The sequence below is a fragment of the Ceratotherium simum genome, chromosome 10 (assembly GCF_057802395.1).
Source record: "Ceratotherium simum simum isolate JZ-2026a chromosome 10, ASM5780239v1, whole genome shotgun sequence".
NCBI lineage: Eukaryota > Metazoa > Chordata > Mammalia > Perissodactyla > Rhinocerotidae > Ceratotherium > Ceratotherium simum.
In genome coordinates this window covers 71490907-71516167 of record NC_141909.1, presented here as the reverse complement: position 1 = coordinate 71516167, position 25261 = coordinate 71490907, and the positions used below count along the sequence as shown (strand labels likewise).

Genomic DNA, 25261 nt, shown 5'->3' with positions numbered 1-25261 from the left:
GGCCAGCCCCCTTCGTATATTATTTTTGAACAGAGTAATATTTAAAAGTAGGAATGTGTGTAATTATAATTTAAAATTTGTTTTATACATAATTGTGTTATAAGGATATGCATTCAGTTTTTCAAATAAAATTTTTTGAAATGAAATTCAAATGAAAATAAACTCTTTGAATTATAGACCTTTTAAATAAAAAAAAAGTTCCTACTCAAGGCTAAAAACCAGTTTATAAATTTATGTAAAAACATTATCTGAATATAACTTTTGTATTTTCCTATTCCAGCATAATGTTAGATGTTGTAAGAATCCTAACCATTTAATAGTTAATAGACCTGTAAATCCTGCTTGCTGTCTGAATTGATTTGACAAATTATTAGTGGGATCCAAATGATCTTGCCTATCACAGGTCAGAAGAGAAAATTAAGATCTCATAGGCCATCTTACAATTTTAAGAGGTATAGAAACTACAAACTGAGTATCTTAGGTTAACATTATCTAAGAAACTTCGTAGTTATTATTTTTATAAAATTAAAGTTTTTAGACTTTTTGAGTGTGCAGCATTAGTGCACAGAGATTTGCATTATAATTTGATAGCACTTTTTTTTTTGTACTTTTAACCAGGTCTTTTTTCATAATGATTACTACAAAAACTCAGAAGAATCTTAAAAATTTCTTTATAGCTTTAACTTCTGGACGTTTAGAATTTGTCACTTGGAAGGACCTGGTATAGTTTTTTTGTGTGTGAGAGGAAGATTGGCTCTGGGCTAATGTCCGTTGCCAATCCTCTCTTTGCTGAGGAAGATTAGCCCTGAGCTAACATCTGTGCCCATTTTCCTCTATTTTGTATGTGGGATGCCGCCACAGCATGGCTTGATGAGCAGTGCATAGGTCCGCACCCAGGATCCGAACCTGCAAACCCTGGTCCACTCAAGCGGAGCACGTGAACTTAACCACTATGCTGGCCCCAATTTTTTAACCCTTTATTATTTAGATAAGGAAATTGAGTCCCTCACATATAATTTGCTGAAGGTCATGCAGAGGTAGCTATCTTAACTGGATATAGGGCTGTTTCTAGTACATCCAGCTAAGTCCTTTTTTGGCCCTTCTTACAGAAAGAAATCTTTGATTTGGAAATCTCATCTACACTCAGAAAGCAGAAACTTCTTTTATGTGTTCTTTATGTGTTTTGGAATTTTATATAAAAATTTAATACGTACATTAAAAAAAATCAATATAATACCTTACCTGTGTTCTTTTGTAGATTGCTTGTTGAACGGATCTTTGCTCAATACATGGTTCCCCACAATTTGGAAACTACAGAACGGATGAAGTGCTTATATTACTTGTATGCCACACTGGATTTAAATGCTGTGAAGTATGTTTCAAATGTCAAACTCTGTTCTTTCCATTTTTTGCAATATATTGGATTTTATGGAAAAAACCAAACCTGTATTATTATTATTTTTTTTTGTGAAGAAGATCAGCACTGAGCTAACATGTGATGCCAATCCTCCTGGTTTTTTTTGCTGAGGAAGATTGGCCCTGAGCTAACATCCGTGCCTATCTTCCTCTACTTTATATGGTATGCCAGCACAGCATGGCTCTACAAGCAGTGCGTTGGTGTGCACCTGGGATCTAAACCGGTGAACCCCGGCCTGCCGCAGCGAAGCGCATGCACTTAACCGCTTGCGCCACCGGGCCGGCCCCATCAAACCTGTATTTTTAAATGTTAACAATTTATGTAATGTAAACATTGTTTAAATGGTCAGACACAGTAAAATACTTGGCTGTTTTTTCAGAAAGTACTACTGTCAACATGAGATGAATAAGGCTTTTTGTAAGCAATTAAAAAATAGAATTGATTGACATGGAATCTTTCAGGATTTGAGTTTTCTCTCTCCTGATTTTTATATTGATGTCTCAAGGAATATTGCTATACCTTTTGTTTTTATTTTTGTTTTTTCCTTAAGGTATTAAGAAAGGTCCATATTGTGAAAATACTACCTTATTTTCACCTAATAGTGATTTGAATTATGGTATAGGGCAGTGGGGTACGTATTTTTGTGCTGCGTAACCTCAACATAGTGTTATAGTTTGGCATGAGGCTAAGCAAAAATGTATTTTTATGACCATGTTTCATTAAAAAAATACTTCTGGGTGCCTTTAGAGGGAATTGGCATTTTGGACATGGACGAGACATTACTATCTGAATCATACTGAGGGTTAGGAAATTGAGGTCCAGAGATTGATTTGGTCTAGGTGTTAGACAATGTAGATCCTTAGTATTCCAGCAAATGTAGTTACAACTATTGGGGATTAAATGCTCAGAAATTGGAAGTCTAGGGGCCGGGCTGGTGGCGCAAGTGGTTAAGTGCACACGCTCTGCTGCGGTGGCCCGGGGTTTGCCGTTTCGGATCCCAGGCGCGCACTGACGCACTGCTTGGCAAGTGATGCTGTGGCGGTGACCCATATAAAGTGGAGGAAGATGAGCATGGATGTTAGCCCAGGGCCAGTCTTCCTCAGCAAAAAGAGGAGGATTGGCAGATGTTAGCTCAGGGCTGATCTTCCTCACCAAAAAAAAAAAAAAAAAATCGGAAGTCTAAGGAGCTGTATATAATTTTCATTCCTACTGCTGCTTAGTGAGACTTTTGACTTTACTTCCCCTGTGGAAATTATTACATGTGCTCTATATATCTTTCATAGAAACGTTGAGGAAAAGGTTGTAGAAGGGAGAAATGTACATTTCCTGATAACCTGCTATGTTTCAGGCACAGGAGTATGTATTACCTAGGGCTACTTTTGCGCTACAGCAGAGTTGAGTAGTTTCTACACAGACTGTATGGCCCACAAAGCTTAAAATACTTACTCTCTGGCCTTTTATAGAAAAAGCTTGCCAATCCCTAATGTAAATGATATTTTTTCTGTTTTACATATAGTGAACTAAATCCCAGAGAGGTCAATTAACTTGCAAGTTAGAACCATATATTTTATTCTATGACTATGTTCTTTTGGGAAAGACAAAGTACTTTGGTATTTTAGACTTTATGATGTGTATCAGCTTTTAGATAAGGCACTCAGTTAACTAAATATCTTGATTATTGAAAAAGAGAATAGAGGCAGACGTGAGTACTGTCTGATCATGGCGTGTATTTCCATCTCCCCCCAGTTTCCCAGAACAACTCTTAGCGACGAGTGAGCGGTCGTATCAGGTGTCCTGGTTGTGATCTTCTCTTTCGTTGGGCAGGCACTCATCTAGGCGGTTTTGTACTGCTGAATCTGATGGGTAATTTGCCTACTGAGAGCAGAAGGTTGGGGAGAGTTTCTCTTCAACATTTGGACAGGTTTCTGACTGCAACCCAGTAGCTGTCTTTTTCTTTGAGTTGGCGCAAAGTTGTGGTATGTTGGTGCAAACAAGGAGGAGCCCTCGTGAGGAAACTAGTTGTCTCCTGAAAATGTCAGTTAACAAGTTTAAGAGCCTCCAAGCTCTAACCAGATTTTTCACGTTTATTTAGTGACAGAACTGGAATTCAGGCTAATATTAAATAAATGGATATTTGTTTTCCTGTTGTAGTAATATTGCTTCTACTAGTATAATTTTTTTTTTTTTTTTAAGAAGGACTATTTAGGAAGGCGGAACACAAAGACAAGTTGTCTTTTCTGCTTAATATAATTTTATTAACATACTTGAAAGTGTGGTCTCCCTAAATATGTTATAATACAGATTTTTAGTTAATGATGGTCACTTTTTGATTTAAGCTATAGCCGTAATAGTTCATAATGTGCTTTAGATTAGAGCTTTCTTCTTTGAAATAATAAATAACTAAATAGGTAAAATAATTTCTGCTCTATTTTAAGTGATGGCAAGTTTCAAAATCCAGGCCTTTCAGAAGTTGTAAGTAACGGTGAAGTATATAGGAAGAGAGAGAATTCATTGACTCTGGAGTTCAGAAATAATTTCACAGATGACTACTCTGTTTCTTTGAAAATTATTTTAATTATGTAACTCTTACTTAGCTGTTAGATTTTTACAGTCCTCTGGATAATGGTCATTTTTCTTTTAATGTTTACATTCTTAAATTATGCCAGTTAAACTTTTTATGGAACTTTAGTAACTTGAAAACAGTGAAGTATAGCTATTGCAGATTTAACTAAGATGAACATGCCCCAAAACTGTTGCTTTGCCAGTATCATTTTGAAATGACTACTGTAAAGGAATTTGTGTCCAAATTTAAACTAATTTATCTCCTTAAAAAAATCCAAAGAAGGAGAATGAAAATATTAAACAGTTAATTGTCTTGTTCAGAAGAAAAAGGGTGGTTTTATATGCTTCTCTGTTACTGTTTTATGGCAATGCTTTGTATGTGTGGTAGTAGAAGATAATAGAAGTGTAGATAATTGAAAACAAAATAATGAAAAGTATTATTTGGTTTTGTAAAATTTCCTTTTTAAATTTTAAAATATGTATAGTTCTGATATTCTATAACTTAATATTGCAATAACATTCACTACTCACTATGATTTCCGTATATTTTATTGAAGACCTGTATAATTTTTTACATTTAAATTTCTAAGAACAGTAAAAGTAAAGAGGACATCAAGATTTTTGCCATTTGAAAAGAATATTCACACATATATAATATTATATATAATATGTTATACATATAAGTATATAATATAACATATATAAAATAATATAATATTTTTGTTCTAGGAAAAAGTATCCCCATTCTTTCAGAGCTAGCTCTTTTCTGTTTTTGTCTTTGATTTCTTTTTATCCTGCCTACCACAGGACTTTACTCCATCAAATATTCCTTTATTTCTTGTTTATAATTTCCACAGTTAATTCTTACACCCTAGCCTACAAACATGTTCTAGTTAATGATAGATCTTTCCTATTCTTAAACAGAAGAAAAAACAACCACCGCTAATCCTTTTCTTTTGATACAGCTATCTCCTCAAATGTTATCTGTTATATGTAACTCCTCTCTTTCCCTCCATACATCGATTGCTTAGTTTTATGAATTTTACCTCATCTCTGTCATCTACTTTTGTAAATTGAACTTTAAAAAAAAAAAGTAATATAGTTGGAATATTCTGGAAGGATTTTTATCCTGTTTTGTTATTTAAATTTATGTATTTGTGTTTTTCAGAGCATTGAATGAAATGTGGAAATGTCAAAATCTGCTCCGACATCAAGTAAAGGATTTGCTTGACTTAATTAAGCAACCCAAAGTAAGTTAAATTTAATGAAAAGTTTTCCTTTGATACTAAATTTTATAAAACACATGTATTTTAGTTATTTTTTACCATTGCTGCCATGTGTTTAAACAACTGTTTCTGTGTGGAACAGTTCTGACTCTAGAACCTGTGATCTCTAACTTGGAACGCTGAAATTTTTAAGAAAGTTGTTGCATAGAAAAATTTAAATTTACTATATCTGCAAAAGGTGCTACCCAGGAGGAAAGAGAATGTGCTTCTGGGTACTCAAGAGTTAAAATTTTTTTGTAGCTTTAAAATAAAAAAAGCCCAAACAGTAACTCAGCATCATTGAAAGCGTAGAAAATAGAGTAAAAATACACTTTGTCTTGCCGCCCTAAGATACTCCCATCATCTTAGTATAGTCCTCTGGTTTTAGAAAGTTTGATATCATGTAATTATAGTTAAATATCTTGGTGTTTTTACTTATAGTTAATGTTATGGTAATTTTAACGTACTACTTGGTCTTCATAATTATAATGTAACTGGTATTTATCCAGTTATGTATCATATTTTATTTTTTGGACATTTAGAATAATTCCAGGTTTTTTTCCCCCTAGGATGTTATATGTAGGCCTATAAAAGGTATAATTCATCTACAAAGCAGTGTGCCTGGTCATTTTAAATTGCATCCAGGGAAAACAATATAATGTTATTTTTAATTTCTTTTTACATTCATTCTATAGTGGGAACCTCCCCACCCCCCACCAAATGTACACCTGATGTTCATAGGACAGGGTTCAGTAGAGTGGAGCTGTTTCATCTAAGGGGAGAAAATTTCCAGTTTTCCTAGGTGTAAATTTGTTCGTTTGCCCTAAAACTCCGTGAGCTAACACTGGTTGTTTGAGTGATATATAGTGACCCTCTCACTCTTTTTTTTTAAACCTCCAAATCACAAGTAATAAGGCATTTCATACCACTTGTTTGCCTGATTGAAGCTTACAACTCAATATTTTTGTTTTATGGGCTAACAATAACTTCTTTGTTTATGATTTATTAAACATAATTTAACCTTCTGTCATTGAGTATATTAAACTAGCTAGAATAAGTGTTCTGTTGTAATAAATGACTTAAAACTAATTTTAGTGATTCTGCTATTTCAATACTTTCTCTGCTAACGGGGGAAATTGGAAAACCCCAGTGAGTGATTTTCAGCCAATAAACATGTGTTTGAGTCAGTGTTACAATGTAGTAAGTTAGTGTGTTTCAGTTAATAATCTCTGGATAAAGTGCCCCTGTTTGCTACCTGGGGCCATGTTAATTTACTTCTTTTTGGCCAAAGTTGCAAAAGTGTTAATTAAAAATATGAGATGTTCTTATATAAATGTATGTAAAATTATTCCTGATTTTAGGCATTATTGAAGTCATAATAGCAGCTGAGTAGTATGTTAAGTGTGTAGATCATATGTTGAAGAGATGTGTGAGATTGTAATAAAAAATAAGTTTGTTTTTGACTCTCCCTATCCCTTTAAAATTTATTTAGTGGGAGCTTCTTCTTCTTGCCTGTTGATAAAAACTTGGGACGGTATCATGACTTCTCTGCTCATTCTTGCATGAGATAACAGAATACAATCTCAATTCAATTAGAATGTTTAGTTCCCTACTTCTTTGTGGAATTTTCCTTTAAATTGTCTTAAAATAATTACCGAGTTATCCAAATTAAAGAGGGAATTCTTATTCATGTGTGGTGGGGTTCAAGAAGAATCAGAATAGAGAGCAATAGTACCACAAAGTGGTGTTCTAGTGAGAAAATTAATAGTCTCTTATTGCTTAATATTCACTTTATACCAAGAATTATAGTAGACATTATCAAGTTTGAAAAAATACAAAGCTATGTTTAACTTTTGGGTGTTTCTGTTTCTTCCTCTTTTACCAGGAAGACTCTTAGATACTTAATGATCAGTCTGTGTGTGTGTTCTTTTGCTTTCTTCCTTATTCAATCTGGTTAAGATCGTTTTTTATCCTTACTTAGCTCAGCAGCGTAGCTCTTCTAGCTTCGTTTAACTAAGTTGAATTGCTCAGAGTCACTCAAAGTGACTTTGTAATTTCCTGTATTGTACTTTTGTTGTTGCTGTTTCTTTTGCATGTGGGTCAACTTCTTGAAAGCCCAGTACCACCTCTTTCCCCCCAAATTAAACAACACTTACAAAAATCTTAAATGTTTCTAGACAGGTCTATTCCAATACTTTAAATTCCAAATATTTGAGAATTAACTCTTGTGCTCTATTATGCTTTGTCTCTCACTTCCTCTTAGCGAGCTTCTTCTCAATAGGCATGGTTTGTTGATTTATTTGATTTGTTGCCTTCACCCCAGTGTTTTTCTAGCTCAGTATTTTACTGAGTTGCTCAATGGCATCTTTTTTTTCTTTTTTTAAACATTAACCTGATGCAACGAATAACTAGCACATTTAGAAACGTCTTTCATACAGGTGACTTTACAGAGTGTATTACATGCAGCACAATGTGGTGAACACATTAATTCACTGAAATAATACTACCCTGATGCAGCAAATAACTAGTACCCTGGGAAAAATCTTTTGTCCATGTCAATGGCATCTTTTTAATTGTCTTTATCCTTGTCTTCCCTGTAAGCTTCATGACTGTGCCTTATAATCCTCAGGCTTAGAAATTTTAGGAGCACCTCAAGTCACTCAGAATTGTATACTTGTTAACTTTTTTGCTTACGATAAAGCCAAAAACTTGAAAATTATTGTTAGGAAATTTTAATTTTGCGTTTTTTGTGTGATTTACAGACAGATGCCAGTGTCAAGGCCATATTTTCCAAAGTGATGGTTATTACAAGTAAGTTATTTCGTATATTATATGTAAAATTTAAAGTTTAATTGAAACATTTCTTTCTGATAAAGTGTTTCATGGAGTTCATTTTAGACCATGATAATATAGGGAAAGATTAAAGTGTTTTTGATTGATTTTTCAAGACAACTCAGCCTCAGCTTTCCTTTTTTTTCTGATTTTCATTTACTTTGTATACTACACAGAATTTTTATTTTCATTTTGTGTGTTGATAGGAGCAAGCACTGGAAAAAGGATTTATTGCATAAATTTATTTTTGAGAATTTATTCAAATTATTACTTAGTCTTATTGTTAAAACTGAATCTGTGCTTTGGTGTTGCTTACTCTAGAGTGAATCTATCTGACGCTAATTTCGTTCTGAGCCAAAATTTAGTGTGAAGGATCGATCTAATAACTACAAAAGAGCTTCTTTGAAAAAACAAATATTAATTTGCTTTTTTGCTTTCACTGATTTCAAATAAAATGTTATTTAATTGCATTTAACAGTAAATACAAAAGGATTGTGTAGCACATCTCGTTTGTTCGGTGTAGGAATAGGGAAAAGAAGGTGTTTTTTCAGGGCATTTGCTTTTCTCCCACCTAGAGATCGCTGTGTGTAGCATATGGACAGAGGGAAACTCAGGAGCACCTGGAGGAGTACTTCTACTGAGCCTCCACTTGACAGTAATGAAGAGATCTTAGATGGATTTCTGAGGTGTTAACAGATGTTGCAAGATGTTTATGGAAGTAATGCTAAGACACTGAAGAGAACAGTAACCTAATAGACTGGGTTTTGGACTAAGTGAAAGGAGTTTTAGCCTGAATAGGCTTTAAGACCAAAATATATTTTCGTCTTGGACAGTTAAACATAAATAATTTTCAGTCCCTTTGGATAACTTAAAGCAAGTGATTTTGTGCGATTGCTTTTTCATAACTATCTCTTCCGTAGTTTGGCTGTGGACACTATCCCCTAAAGGAGATCATCTCCTATATTCTTTCTCTTTTTTACCCCCATCCATTTGCTTTCAGCAAGTACAGTATTTCCCCAGTTCTGTTCTGAGGAATGCTAGTATCCTGCAGGTGTTAACAGTATTGTTAGGAAAAAGGTTTCCATGGTCAAGTGCATTTGTAGAATGCTGAATTAAAAAGAATTTTTTTTGTTCCCTACCTCCTTCTTCCCTCCCTCCTGTTCTCCGCTCCCTTTCTCCCCTGCCCCCCCCATCTCGCTCTCTTTTTGTTTTGTCTCTAAATAGTAGGCCTTATTGTAGCCTTTAATATGATGCCTATACCTTATCGAGGGGCTATAAAGTGACATTTTCTAAAATTATTTGAAAACAATACAGTAGATTTTTTTGTATTATAGAAACATGAAAAGGTCATACAGTCAAATATTTAGGGGGAAAATTTGTTCTTACTACATTCAGTGATCTAGCCAAGACCTAAAATGGAATTTCAAAGTTGTGTATGAACTTGAAGATTGCATTTACTGTATCCATATTTTAAGATTCAGTTGGATTTCTACTACTTTTATTACAGTCCGTAGTTCTATATTATAATTTCTGTTATTAGAAGTATCCTGGGCCGGCCCTGTGGCTTGGTGGTTAAGTGCGCGCGCTGCGATGCTGGTGGCCCGGGTTCGGATCCCGGGTGCGCATCGAGGCACCACTTCTCCGTTCATCCTGAGGCCGAGTCCCACATACAGCAACTAGAAGGATGTGCAGCTACGACACACAACTATCCACTGGGGCTTTGGGGGGAAAAATAAAATAAAATCTAAAAAAAAAAAAAAAAAAAAAAGAAGTATCCTAATCTGGTTCTCTATAACAGTTGTGAGTAGCCAGAAAAAAAGATACTGGGATCAACATTTTATTGGCTTTCATAAGTGTTTTGATACATGGACATATTAGGAGAGTAGTATAAAAATCATCGTTGATTCTATAGGAATTCATCCTTTCTCATGCATTAGTGACATATCCAGCAGTAACAGCTGGAACATGTTGCTCAGCGTGTGTCAGTGCCAGATAGTATGCGTGTGTATGTGAATTATCTCTGGATGGTTTAACAACAAACAACACGATACAGGAAAATAATTTTTTAAAGGTAAAACTTATTGATTAATCTCTCGCTGTGAATTACAAGAAAACAGCATATGCAACAAACTCAAGGGGACAGTAATAAAATTGGTATTATTCAGCTTGACTTTTAATGCCCTTAAAATTATAAGGAGTTATTTAGAAATAGCCAGTTCAGTCTTTCCCTGCATAGATGGTCCTTCACAATGACCTTGTTTTTTATTTCTAGAAGGCAAAATTTTATTTGTGAAAATTGACTGTTGAGGGCCGGCTCCGTGGCTTGGTGGTTAAGTGCGCGCGCTCTGATGCTGGCGGCCCGGGTTCGGATCCCGGGCGCGCCCCAAGGCACCACTTCTCCGTCCAACGCGAGGCCGAGTCCCACGTACAGCAACTGGAAGGATGTGAACCTATGGCATACAACTATCTACTGGGGCTTTGGGGGGAAAAAAATGAATAAATAAAATCTTTAAAAAAAAAAAAAATTGACTGTTGAATGTGCTCCATAATTTATCTCATTAAACTTAAACTGAATTTGTAAGTTAGGATTATTAATCAAAGTAATAAAAAAATGAAAAATGTTGATTTTTTATTATTTTGAGAAATTTCTAAAATTGTATTTTAATTTAATTTAAGGAAATTTGCCAGATCCTGGTAAGGCTCAGGATTTCATGAAGAAGTTCACACAGGTGTTAGAAGATGATGAGAAAATAAGAAAACAGTTAGAAGTACTTGTTAGTCCAACATGCTCCTGCAAGCAGGCTGAAGGTTGTGTGGTAAGGAGAGAAATTTAAAAGAGCTAATGTTTGAGAAATCTTTTTTTGTCCGCTTTTATAAAATAATTTATATTCATTATGTAAAATTTAGAAAATATCACAAAAATGACAGTATAGCTAAACTATAATCCTTCTATAGAGACAGTGGCTGTTAATATTATGGTGTATGTCCTTCCAAAATAAGATCATGTTACGCATATAGTACACTTTACTTATTTTCATTAATTAGTCTTTTACAGTATTATATTTAATAGCAACATAGTGTACTGTTGAATATATGTACCATAATTTATTGAACAGTCCACTTGTTACACATTTAGATTTTTTCCCCAATTTTTGATTAATGTAAAGAACACTTTAATTAATATCTTTATAGCTAAATAATTTTACACTGTTTTGATTATTTCTTTAGGATAAATTCATTATTGGCCAGTATCATTGTTGAAAATAAGCAAAACTCAAACACACAGAAACAGTTATTTTGATAGGATTTTTATTTCTTGGTTGCTTTTCGTCTGGCCATTTTTCTCCTTGGGTGTATTAGCCATTCATATTTCTTTTGTAAATTGTATGTTTTTAATCTTTGCCTATTTTTCTGGAATGATATTTGTCTTTATCTTATTGATTTGTTAGTTTGTCATGGCACTGTACGTTAATTAAGCTGAAAATAATTTTTTGTCAGTTGTCGTTTGCCCTTTCATTTTATTTATGATGTCCTTTATATACTGTAGTTTTATTTTTATCTAGCTGAGTCTATCAGCAGTCTTCTCAAGGTTTTTGCCTTTGGTATCCTGCTTGTGAAATCCCATTCTATTGCAAGTCAATGAAGATATTTACTAACGTCATTATTTCTTAATCTGTTGCCCATGTGTCTTCTAAGAGGCTCTTTTTTTTTTTTTTTTGTGAGGAAGATCAGCCCTGAGCTAACATCTGCCAATCCTCTTCTTTTTGCTGAGGAAGACTGGCCCTGGGCTAACATCCATGCCCACCTTCCTCCACTTTGTATGGGACGCTGCCACAGCATGGCTTGACAAGCGGTGCGTCTGCTGTGCGCCCAGGATCCAAACCGGCGAACCCTGGGTCGCCACAGCGGAGCATGCGCACTTAACCGCTTGCGCCGCCAGGCCGGCCCGTAAGAGGCTTTTTTAAAAAAGATAATTCTTGACTCCACTCCAGATTAGCTAATTGAGAATCTTCACCATGAGGTACAGGAGTCTGTAGTTTTAACAAGCTCTCCTGATAAGTTTGCTCGCTGAAGTTTGTGTATCCATGACTCTGTGTTTTATTCTTTTGTATTTGTTTTTATCCTTTTGAAGTATTTTTGGTGTAAGGTATGAGATAGGGATCTAACTCTGTTTTTATTCTAGATGTCTGTCCAGTTATTTCAATACAATATATTGAATAATCTTTTTCCTACTTGCTTGAAGTGTTACCTTTCTCATATGCTAAACTCTTAATCTAGTCTATTTTCTGGACCCATTCAATTCCTGTTGAGTTTTTATTCCAGCACCAGTACTACATGGTTTTAGTTATTGTAGGTTCTTAACATTGTGATGTAGTGTAATTATTTAAACATACTTTTGTAATATTTAAAAAATCTACATTACAGCGTGAAATAACTAAGAAGTTGGGCAACCCCAAACAGCCTACAAATCCTTTCCTGGAGATGATCAAGTTTCTCTTGGAGAGGATAGCACCTGTGCACATAGATACTGAATCTATCAGGTATTTGTGTACAAAAATATTAAATTTTTATTACTATTCATTCATTCATGCTTCAGTCACTGTTGAGTACTTGCTGTATACAAGGCACTCATCTGTATAGATTTATGTATGTACGTAATGGCTATATACTACCTGTATATATCTGTATATATATCTATTCATATATATGCATGTATGTGTGTATATATATACATACACACACTCATCTATATATATCTGTATGTATTTAGTTTTTCTTGTTTAATTTTAAGTATTGCTTCAATTTGGGTGAGAAATTGTCAATCCATGCCTATCTGTTACCAGTATACCAGGAATTCCTCATTTTAGCTAGCTTGCATAGGTTAGGAAATAACAAACGAGTTGTAGTTATACCTTCAGGAAAGGTAAATTAGGTGAATATGTTGTGAAGCAACATATGATGTATTTTCACAGATACTTGAGAACTGAAAATCTTATTTTTAAAACAACCCTCATTTAAAGTTTCAGCTTTGATATCACCTTACTGTGGCATCTTGGAAAGTACTTTCTTTTTATGTCTATACTCCCTTTTGTAAAATGTGAGAAGAGATTTTTTATTTTTTATTTATTTATGTTTTTTGTGAGGAAGATCAGCCCTGAGCTATCATCCATGCTAATCCTCCTCTTTTTGCTGAGGAAGACCGGCTCTGAGCTAACATCTATTGCCAATCCTCCTCCTTCCCCCCCCCCCCCAAAGCCCCAGTAGATAGTTGTATGTCATAGTTGCACATCCTTCTAGTTGCTGTATGTGGGATGTGGCTGCACCATGGCCGGAGAAGTGGTGCGTCGGTGCGCGCCCAGGATCTGAACCTGGGCCGCCAGTAGTGGAGCGCGTGTGCTTAACCACTAAGCCACAGGGCCGACCCAGAAGAGATTTTTAAAAAAAGTTTTTTCTAAAATGTTTCAACTGGTTAAAAAAAATAAAGTACTTATAAAATATATATAGCATACTGATTTACTAGTCATCAGTGGTATCTTTCATAGATACATTAGAATCTAAGATAAATAATACTAATGGTACATCCTATACCCAGGGAAGCCCCTTTGGAGATTTTTTTGTTGGGGAGGGCATAGGGTGTATCTTTTGGGCCCTGACACCCCACAGAGTAGAGACCCTACTTTGGATAGCCATTAGTCACTTTGGACTCCTCTTGCATCAGTTTTCATTTGAAGAAGGGGTTCTGTGGTTTGAAAAACAAAAGAAAAAACAAAAAACTGGAACCCTTTACGTTAGTACAAGGAAGAATCTGAATCAGATTGAAATTCATTAATTAAATAAATAATCCCCATGCCTTCTCTATTCAAGGTAGTGCTAGTTAGGTATTGACAAGGCATACTTTCTGCTTTTCATCCACCTTCTGTCTAGTAATGGAATAAAGAATTTTAATCAAGAGATTATATTTCATAATCTTAGTTCCATAAAATTAGTGCAGGTAGTGTTCAGATTACCGAAAGAAGATTTCTCCAAGGGGGTAGTATTTGACCTAAGAGTAAGAACGAGTAAGATTTTGTTTCTACAGAGATGGGAGGAGTATTCTAGGCATCAAGATTAATATAAGCCGTGCTAACTAAATAGGAAAGACCAAGGATATTTTGAAAATGACTGCCTTCTGTTTAAGCTACAGTATGAAGAGGTATAAAAGTCTTATGAGATGATCCTAAAAAAGTAGTTGGGATCAGATTGTGGAAAGCATTTGAGATCTAACTTTAGAGCTATTACTTTATTCTTTGGTTTGTTGAGAATCACAGATGATTGATGATGAATAGGAGGAGGGAAGGAGAAGAGATAGATTGCTAAGGTATTATTATAATTGTCTATGGATGGTGGTAGTGAGATGGAAAGAACATATTTGAGGAAAGTTTTAAAAGAACGACCCAAAAAGTGGGTCATCATACTGGAAATGGGGAATAAAGGCGAGTAGGAGTCAGAAATATAAGAGTTCAAGTCCAAATGATGAAGAGAATAGTAATACCTTGAAAAGAATGAAGGGAGCTGATTTTGAAGGAGGTGAGAAAGGATGTGCTTATTTGGACATGACGGACAATTTTTTTAAAAAAATCAAGGCAAATTGAGTTCAATGTGAAACTGAGGTTGGATTAGTTCCCTGAGCAAGAGATTGTATAGAAAGAAGTAAAAAGATCAAAAGATCATGGAAAGAACCTTGGAATTTTCTTTTTATTTTTTTAATAGTAGAAGAGTTACAGAAATGTAAAAAAAACCAGGTTATTGGAGTACTTTGAAAGTTAAGATGGAAAAAGTTTTCAGAAATAACATATACTATGAATAGTTAAAGAGACTGAGGTCCAAAACTCGTCTTTGTCTTTAGCAATCAGTAAGTCATAGTGGTGTAGAAGCTATGTCAAAACATAAATAACAATAACAGAATGTAGTGATTAGTGCTTATAATGTGCCTGGGATGATTCTAAACGTTGTACGTTTTAACTTACTTACTTCTTAACTTTATGAGATAAGAAATATTATTATTTTCATTTTACAAATAAGGAACAGTGAGTTACAAAGATATTAAGTAACTTTCCCACTGCTGGGAAGTGGTGAATGGCATTTAAACCCAGGAAGTCTGGCTCCAGAGCCTTCTTGGTCAACCACCACACTATGTATATAGGCCTCCAGAAAGATTTCACTCTTGGTCCCCGCCGGTAGTGAACGAGTGTCGAGTTGGATTAACTCTTAACTAACTAACTCTTCCTGATAGTGGCTATTGACCTTTTCAGTCTTTGCCATATTATAGGTGAATGATGGTACTCTTTTTTTAAAAAAATTGTATTACTAATAAAGTTGAACATTTTTTGCCATGTATTTCTTGGCTAATTGCATTTCTTTTTATTTTTCTGTGAGGTGCTTGGAGGAATTGTCTTTTTCTTATTGATTATAAGAATGCTTTATAAAATAAGGCTATTAATCCAGCTCTATTGCCTTTTAAATTTGTGCTTCACATTAGTAAATATTAAATTATGTAATTAAATCTATCAGTTGTTTCCTTTATGATTTCTTTCTGTCTCTGGTATCATGAGGTGGTGATGTTTTTTACATTTAAATCTCTAATAGGTCTGGAATTCATTTTAGTGTGAGGAGGAGGAAGAGATCCATCCTTTTTTAAAAGCATGTGATAGCTAGTTGTATCAACTCCATTTATTGAAAATTGATTCCTTCTCAGTTGATTTGAAATGTTCCCTTATTATAACATAAATTCTTATATGATTTGGACTCTTACTGGACTTTTGCTTTGGTTCCTATGTATTTTGAAGTTTTTTGATATGTTTTTATTTTATTGGGAAAGTTCTTTCATCTCTCCTCCCCTAAAATTTATTGGTTCTTCCCAAATGTTAATTAATTTTTCCAGATAAGCCATAGAATGCATCTGTTGAATTTTGTCCCACACCAAGCTGTGTTCCCCTGACACATTTATAGATTTAGTGAAAAATGCCATTTGTGTAATATTGTGTTTCCCTCTTATGGAAATACATGTCAATTTATTCAAATCTCTATGCTCCCTTCATATAATTTTAGAATTTACTTACAGATTCTGTGCATGTAAAACTTTTTATTCCTAGTCATTTTATGTATTTTGACTTATTGTAAATAGATTTTCCCCTCTCTGTATTTTTTATATGGCTTTGGCTGATACAGGAAAATATTATTGATTCGTTAGCTTTTTGGTTGGCGTCACCTCACTGAGCTGACCAGGAGAGGAAACATCCCCAAAGATACCAACTGTAAGGGGGTGATAAATTCAAGAGGACCCTGCAGGGGAGATGGATGCATTTGACTCCTAGGTTAACCTTAAGTTTGGGTACATAATGTTTTTGTAGAAACATAGATCTACTAAACATTTTAAGGAACGTTGAATAATTGGATTTTCTTGTATTTTGATACATACTATGTCTGTAACCTGGTGTTTGTTATTTATTTATTTATTTTTTGGTAAAAAGAACAAATACTATCAGTGTGAATGATTATTTTAGATAATTGATACTGCATTACAAATGTTTATTTTAAAATAACATAACTTTGGTTTTAGAAGAAAATTTGAAAACGTGTTTCCTTTTTGATCTATTCTGACGTTCTAGTGAAGTTTTATTGTATGTGTATTATCTAGGTATTTTTACATATTTCAGGAGCAGGCCTGTGTATTTCTGGCTCTTACAATAGTGTCTGACACAGTAATATTTGGTTAAGTTTGAAAGTGCTTAATGTTGCCATTTATCCTTTATTCCAGTATACATTGTTCTACTTACTGGAGCAATAAAGAATTTTAGATAATTAGAAAACATCTATCATTCATGTGTTTGGGTATATGCCTTCTGTGGAAAATACAAGAATAAAAATGTAGATAGCAATAATAAACAAAGCAAAAATAAAATTAATAGGTAGCAAATCAAATAACATTTTGACCTTATTTGAATGGATAAGGGAAAATACTGTTTTTAAAAAGAAGTGTCTCAAAATATTCATAGGCATACCTCGGAGATATTGCAGGTTCAGTTCCAGACCACTTCAATAAAGCAAATATCGCAATAAAGCGAGTCACACAAATATTTTGGTTTCCCAGTGTCCATAAAAATTATGTTTATACTATACTGTAGTCTAAGTGTGCAGTCGCATTATGTGTAAAAAAACAGTGTACATACCTTAATTAAAAAATACTTTATTGCTAAAAAATGCTAACCATTATCTGAGCCTTCAGTGAGTCATAATAGTTTTGCTAATGGAGAGTCTTGCCTCAGTGTTGATGGCTGCTGACTGATCAGTGTGGTGTTTGGTGGAGATTAGGGAGGCTGTGGCAGTTTCTTAAAATCAGACAGTAATGAAGTTTGCTGCGTTGATTGCCACTTCCTTTCACAAACTATTTCTCTGTAGCGTGCAGTGTTGTTTGATAGCATTTACCCACAGTAGAACTTCTTTCAAAATTGGAGTCAATCCTCTCAAACCCTGCTGCTGCTTTATCAACTGAGTTTATGTGATGCTCTAAATCCTGTGTTGTTATTTCAGCATTTTTCACAGAATCTTCATCAGGGGTAGATTACATCTCAAGAAACCACTTTATTTGCTCATCCATAGAAAGCAACTCCTCATTTCTTAAAGTTTTGTTAGAGTGCAGCAATTCAGTCACATCTTCAGGATCCACTTCTAATTCTAGTTCTCTAGCTATTTCCACCACATCTGCAGTTACTTCCTCCACTGAAGTCTTGAATCCCTCAAAGTCAGCCATGAGGGTTGGCATCAGCTTCTTCTAAACTCCTATTAATGTTGATATTTGACCTCTTCCCATGAATCATGAATGTTCTTAATGGCCTCTAGAATGGTGAATCCTTTCCAGAAGGTTTTGCATTTACTTTGGCCAGATCCATCAGAGGAGTCACTATCTATGGCATCTATAGCTTTATGAAATGTATTTCTTAAATAATAAGACTTGAAAGTCAAAATTAGTCCTTGATCCGTGGGCTGAGGAATGGATGTTGTGTTAGCAGGCGTGAAAACAACATTAATCTCGTTGTACATCTGTGTCAGAGCTCTTGGGTGGCAAAGTGCATTGTCAGTGAGCAGTAATATTTTGAAAGGAATCTTTTTTTCTGAGAAGAAGCTTTTTTAATCAACAGTGGGCTTAAAATAGTCAGTAAACCAGGTTGTAAACAGATGTGCTATCATCCAGGTATTGTTGTACCATTTATAGAGCACAGGCAGGGTAGATATAGCATAATGTTTAAGGGCCCTAGGATTTTTGGATTGGTAAATGAGCATTGGCTTCAACTTAAAGTCATCAGCTGCCTTAGTCCCTAACAAGCGAGTCAGCCTTGTCCTTTGATGCTTTGAAGCCAGGCAGTGACTTCTCCTGTCTAGCTATGAAAGTCCTAGATGGCATCTTCTTCCAAAATAAGGCTGTTTTGTGTACATTGAAAATCTCTTCTTTAGTGTAGCCACCTTCATGAGAATCTCTTCTTTAGTGTAGCCACCTTCATGAGAATCTCTTCTTTAGTGTAGCCACCTTCATGAGTTATCTTAGCTAGATCTTCTGGATAACTTACTGCAGCTTCTACGTCAGCACTGGCTGCTTCACCTTGCGCTTTTACGTTATGGAGATGGCTGCTTTCCTTAAATCTCATGAACCAGTCTGCTAGCTTCCATCTTTTGTTTTGTAGCTTCCTCCCCTCTCTTAGCCTTCATAGATTTGAAGAGAGTTAGGGCCTTGCTCTGGATTAGGCTTTGGCTTAAGGGAATGTTGTGTTTGGTTTATGTTCTATCCAGACCACTAAAACTTTCTCCATATTAGCCATAAGGCTGTTTTGCTTTCTGTCATTCGTGTATTCACTGAAGTAGCACTTTTAATTTCCTTCAAGAACTTTTCCTTTGCATTCACAGCTTGGCTAACTGTTTAGCACAAGAGGCCTAGTTTTTGGTCTATCTCAGCTTTCAACACTTTCAGCCTTCCTCACTAAGCTTAATCATTTCTAGCTTTCAATTTAAAGTGAGCAATGTGCAACTTTTCCTTTCACTGAAACAGTTAGAGGCCACTGTAGGGTTATTAATTGACTTAATTTCAATATTGTTGTGTACCAGGGAATAGGGAGGCCCGTGGAGAGGAAGAGAGATGGAAAACAGCTGGTCAGTGGAGCAGTCAGCACACGACATTTATCGATTAAGTTTGCCATCTTATATAGGTGCGGTTCGTTGCACCCCAAAATGATTAAAATAGAAACATCAAAGATCTATCATGACCTATCATTGTTAGTTTCGTTGGAACCCTGCCTGATCTTTTTTGCACCATCCTCTTACCTTCTGATGCTATATCAGACAGTGCTCTGGTACTATTCATAGGGTTTTCATGGCCAATTGTTTCAGAAGTAGGTGGCCAGGTCCTTTTTCCTAGTCTGTCTTAGTCTGGAAGCTCTGCTGAAACCTGTCCACCATGGGTGACCCTGCTGGTGTTTGAAATTCTGGTGGCATAGCTTTCAGTATCACAGCAACACGCAGCCGCCACAGTATGACAACCATAAGACGGGTTGTGTGGTTCCCTGACCCAAAAGGGAGCGTGGGCTGCAATGGTGAAAGCACCGAATCTTAACAACTAGACCACCAGGGGTGGCAATCACGGATCACCATAACAAATATAATAATAATGAAAAAGCTTGAAATATTGCGAGAATTACCAAAATGTGACACAGACATGAAGTGAGCAAATGCTATTGGAAAAATGGCACTGATAGACTTGCTTGATGCAGGGTTGCCACAGACCTTCAGCATCTAAAAAACGCAATAGCTGCGAAGCACAATAAAGTGAAGCACAATAAAACGAGATATGCTTGTACTATAGTTTTTTGTTTTGTAATAATGTTTGGGAAACACTTGTATTGGATTTGTGTATGGTTTCAATGTGGTCTATATAGAAAATATTCTGGATTATTTTTATTACACATTGCTAATAAAGGACAGTTGAAAAAATGACAATTTTTTTTGTCATACTTCAGTGCTCTTATTAAGCAAGTGAACAAATCAATAGATGGAACAGCAGATGATGAAGATGAGGGTGTTCCTACTGATCAAGCTATCAGGGCAGGTCTTGAACTGCTTAAGGTAAATATGCTTAAGGTGACATCAAGTGCCTAATTAGATAACTGTTAAACACATAGTTTATATTTTCTTGATATTTGCTTCTTAAGTTTATAGAACCTAGAGTAAAATTTTCTGTCTTTTTAGATAATTTAGAAGTTGCATATTTATTTTAACAGGTAAGCCAATATTTTCAGGTTTGTATAATATAGTCTACTATTAATTATATTAAAATAATGCATTATAATTTGAAGGTTTCATTAGTGAGTAAAAAAGGTGGTAGCCCTACCACAGAAGGAGCCAACATTTTCCTGAAACTCAATTTTATCTTTTATATTGTTAGCTAAAATATGCTACTGCCTTTTACTGATTACAAAAATATCAAGTAATTGTTGACAACTTAGAAAATGTAAAATAAACAAAATATTCGTAAGCCTATCATATATAAACATTAGTTTCTTTTTTCCTTTTAATGTTTTTTTAATTGAAGTAACATGCATTTATAGCATTATATAAATTTCAGGTATACATCATTATATTTCTATTTCTGTGTAGACTACATTGTGTTCACCACCCAAAGTCTAATTGCCATCTGTCACTGTACGCATGTGCCCTTTTACTCCTTTTCCCCTCCTCCCACCCCCTCTGGTAACCACCAGTCTATTCTCTGTGTCTGTGTGTGTGTTATTGTTTTATTTTCCACATATGAGTGAAATCATACAGTATTTGGCTTTCTCCGTCTGACTTATTTAGCTTAGCATAATGCCCTTGAGATCCAGCCATGTTGTCACAAATGGCAAGATTTCATCTTTTTTTATGGCTGAGTAGTATTCCAGTGTGTGTGTGTGTGTGTGTGTGTGTGTACACACGTACGTCTTCTTTATCCATTCATTCATTGATGGACACGTAGGGACATTTTTCCAAAGAAGATACACAGGTGACCAGTAGGCACATGTGAAAAGATGTTCAACATCACTAATTATCAGGGAAATGCACATGAAAAATATAATGAGGTATCACTTCATGCCCATCAGAATGGCTGTTATTAAAAAGACAAGAAATAACAAGTGTTGGAGAGGCTGTGGAGAAAAGGGAACCCTCTTACACTGCTGGTGGGAATTGTAAACTGGTGCAGCCACTATGGAAAATAGTATGGAGATTTGTCAAAAAATTAACGATAGAACTACCATATGATCCAACTATTCCATTCTGGGTATTTAGCCAAAGAACACGAAAACAGTAATTTGAAAAAAATATATGTACCCCTATGTTCATTGCAGCATTATTCACAATAGCCAAGACTTGGAAACAACCTAAGTGCCCATCAATGGATGAATGGATAAAGATGATATAGTATATATATACAGTGGAATACTACTTTTAATCCTTAAAAAAATGCACTAAGATCTCTTGCTCTAATACCATTTTTTTAAATATTAGAAGAGCATTACTGGGTCAAAGAGAATGACCATTTTCAAATTCCTTTACAGAGAAATTGTACCCATATATGATTTCGTCAACGGTGTACGAAGTACCTATCTCCTATCTTCACAGACATGGAATATTGTAAATTTTTAAGAGATTTGCTAATCTGATAAGCAAAAATAGTTTTAATTTGCGTAATTATTACTACTGAGGTATACCTTCTATATGTTAATCATTAGTGTTTTCCCTGTGATGAATTCGTTATTTTTATCTTGTGTTCATTTTCTACTGACATCTCAATCTTTTGTTTTTTTAACTGATTTAAGTGAACTTTTTATTTTCTTTGCCTTTTTTTTTTTTGTGAGGAAGATCAGCTCTGAGCTAACATCCATGCCATTCCTTCTCTTTTTTTGCTGAGGAAGACTGGCCCTGAGCTAACATCCGTGCCCATCTTCCTCCGCTTTATGTGGGATGACGCCACAGCATGGCCTGACAGGTGGTGTGTTGGTGCGTGCCCAGGATCTGAACCCAGGCTGCCAGCAGCGGGGTGCAAGCACTTAACTGCTATGCCACGGGGCCAGCCCCCCTTTTCTTTGCTTTTTTATAGAACATATTTAATATATAAAAAAGTACAACATATTCTATCATATGTAAGTTATACAGTATAATAATTAAATGAATACCAGTGAAAAGTAAATAGAATACTAACTCAAATTACAGTCATGCACCACATAAAAACGTTTTGGTCAATGACGGACTGCATATACGACAGTGGTCCCATACAATTAGTACCGTATAGCCTAGGTTTGTAGTAGCCTATACCATCTAGGTTTGTGTGAGTACACTCTGCGATGTTCACACAATGGGTGAAATTGCCTAACGACGCATTTCTCAGAACTTATCCCCATCGTTAAAGCAGTTATGTGTAAATAGAGTACAAACGATACGGTTGAAGTTCCCTGAGTGGTTTTTTCCCTCACTCGTACCCCTCAGGTGTAATTGTTTTTAATTTTGGATTTATTGTTCTCTTACCATTATTTATAGTTTTACCATCCAAGTCTATGTATGTATCTCTAATTAACATTGCTTATTTTGCTTGTTTCTGAATCTTAAATATATGGTATTATGCATAATATATTTCTCTACTACTTGCTTGTTTTTACATTCCACATTTGATTCCAATTGTTTATTTTAAGCTTAAAAAATCTTATGTTTAGAGTGATTTTTTAAATTTGAAACATAACCTATCTGAAATTTATTTTGAAAGTATATATTGTGAGGGAGGATCTAATTTAATATTCTCCCAATAGCTACTCAATTTTACCATGACTGTTTATTCAAAATCCCATCCACTCTTATTTTCTGTTGCCTTCTTTATAATCTATTACATTCTATATAATCTAAGTTCTTATATATACTAGGGTTTATTTATTACTTTACTATTTCTGTTTTATGTTTCTTCTAATGTTAGTACCATGTTGATTTGATTATTGTAACCTTATAATATCTTTTACTGTCTGGTGTTTTACCTCCTTCCCTAGATTACTTTTTTTCAAATATCTTATTAGCTAGTCTCTTCTAATGACCTTTATTTAGAAGCATAGAGATATTTTGTTAAATTCTCTCTTCTTGTCCCTTTTCTCCTACCCTCATCCCCCTCCAAAAAAAACTAAACATTAACCAAAATCCAAATTATTTTGAGTTGAATTATATTAACATGTAATTTAATTTTGAAAGAAATGACTTCTTCAGATTATACAGTTTTCCTACAAAAGAACATTTCTGTTATATATTTGAGTACATTTTAAAATTTTATTTATAGTGCTCTCATTTACTTGTTAGCATAATAATTTTTGTATTTATTTGGATTTTCAGTATTTCTAATATGTAATATTTTGGATTTATATTATAAAGATGAAAAGGGTTTGCAGATCATTTTTTATGACTTACTTTTTAGGTGCTCTCATTTACACATCCGATCTCGTTTCATTCTGCGGAAACATTTGAGTCTCTCCTGGCTTGTCTGAAAATGGATGATGAAAAAGTAGCAGAAGCTGCACTCCAAATTTTCAAAAACACAGGAAGCAGAATTGAAGAGGATTTTCCACACATAAGATCGTGAGTTGAGTTTATTCTGATAAATATTCTGGAAAATAGAGAAATAATTTACAGTTTCTTGATTTATGTAGTAGTTGGGATCTTTCAGGTTTTGAGGAAATAATGTCTAGGTTATCTTAAGTGTATACTGAGTTTAGAGTATAGAGTTTAGAGTCTCATTTCCTGGGAGAAAGCATTGATTGGTATTTTAGAAGATTCATGAAAATGTGGAGTGAACATGGCATTTCTTTGCTTAAAGATTTTAATGAAAACAATTGTATAATAGAACAGTTACTTGACATATTATGGCATAGAAAAAACAATTTACGTTGATTTAAGGTCCAATGAGAAATTCCAAAGGAATTTCAGCAGGTTTATCTATAGCACTCTTCACTTTCCTCTATGATTAAGGGTACTGGATTGAAAATGTTCAGAAGTGGTGCTTTGTTTGACACAGGGAAGCAGGAAAGCTTGGAATAATCATCTTATCAGCAATGGATTTTTTTGTGCGTTCGAGTATTTCCAGGAATTGAAAATTGTACTGTTATCCTAGGGATCTCTGATAGTGGTTGATTCTTGTTCAAGTTTCTGTAATAGCTCAAAAGAATAATCTTCGTTCTTTATGGCTCCCTGCTTACTTCTCTATATGCACCTCTCCCCCCTTTCCTAGAGATCGGATCTGATAGTTGGTCCTGATGTTGCCTTAGGTGTTGGTGGTTTGTTTTACCTCTACCTCATTACTTCTGGCTTAGCTATTGGTCTAGTTAGTTGTGGTTGGGGTAACATACTTCTTCATGTTGAAGATTTGCTAATGGCCCTTTTCCTCAGAAAGAGACTGTGAACAAAGCTAGCTCTTAGAGTCTCAGGTACACTTTTTGTTATTCTTTTCTGTTCATGTGAACTTAATCAATCCTAGAAACTATTGTTAATAGGATAAAGGCATTATTTAAATAATAATTGAAACATACCAGAATTTTGTAACAGTATTCTCTTTGTCAGGAGTAAGAAACTTGATTGTTTAGAACTGACATCTTAATTTTTAAAGTAGCTCAGAACATGAATTTTACTTTGGAATGGTGCTGTGACTCTCCTGTCCAGATCAGAGATCAGAGTTGGGAGAGTTATGTATACGTACATACACACACTATATATAACTCTATACCCTTTACTGAATGCCCACTTATTGTACTATCTCATTTAAACCTTGCAACCGTTCAGTAAGGTGTAGGAATTATCCTAATCTTCCAAATCAGGAATCTAATGTTCAGTTAAGGTAAATGGTTCTAGGTCATATTGCTAGCAAGAGTGAAGATTTGAATTTAGGTCTCTTTATCTGCAATGGCTGTGGTACCATATCCATTATGGCACAATTCCTTTCTTAATTAGAGCTTTCAACAAGTTTTAGTTTGATTTATTCACTGAAAGTTTTAATTTTCATTCTAGGTTGTCTTTTCTAGTACCCTTTATATTTTAGAGAAACATTGTTTGATATATTTGTAGGAGAACTGTGAGAGCAAGGTGGAAAGGTTGACATTTT

The 25261-nt window shown here is 34.7% G+C and overlaps 1 protein-coding gene across 6 annotated transcripts in view; it reads left to right on the top strand.

The window, feature by feature from the left end:
- PDS5B (PDS5 cohesin associated factor B) overlaps nucleotides 1-25261 on the top strand; it is a 190988-nt gene that overhangs the window by 102303 nt on the left and 63424 nt on the right. For all 6 annotated transcript variants that reach the window (XM_087436211.1, XM_087436209.1, XM_087436208.1 and 3 more), the window contains exons 13-19: nucleotides 1259-1372; nucleotides 5148-5229; nucleotides 8007-8055; nucleotides 10753-10892; nucleotides 12502-12617; nucleotides 20121-20226; nucleotides 23585-23745. In XM_087436211.1, the coding sequence (XP_087292337.1) occupies nucleotides 1259-1372; nucleotides 5148-5229; nucleotides 8007-8055; nucleotides 10753-10892; nucleotides 12502-12617; nucleotides 20121-20226; nucleotides 23585-23745 (768 nt within the window). The remainder of the gene's footprint in view (nucleotides 1-1258; nucleotides 1373-5147; nucleotides 5230-8006; nucleotides 8056-10752; nucleotides 10893-12501; nucleotides 12618-20120; nucleotides 20227-23584; nucleotides 23746-25261) is intronic.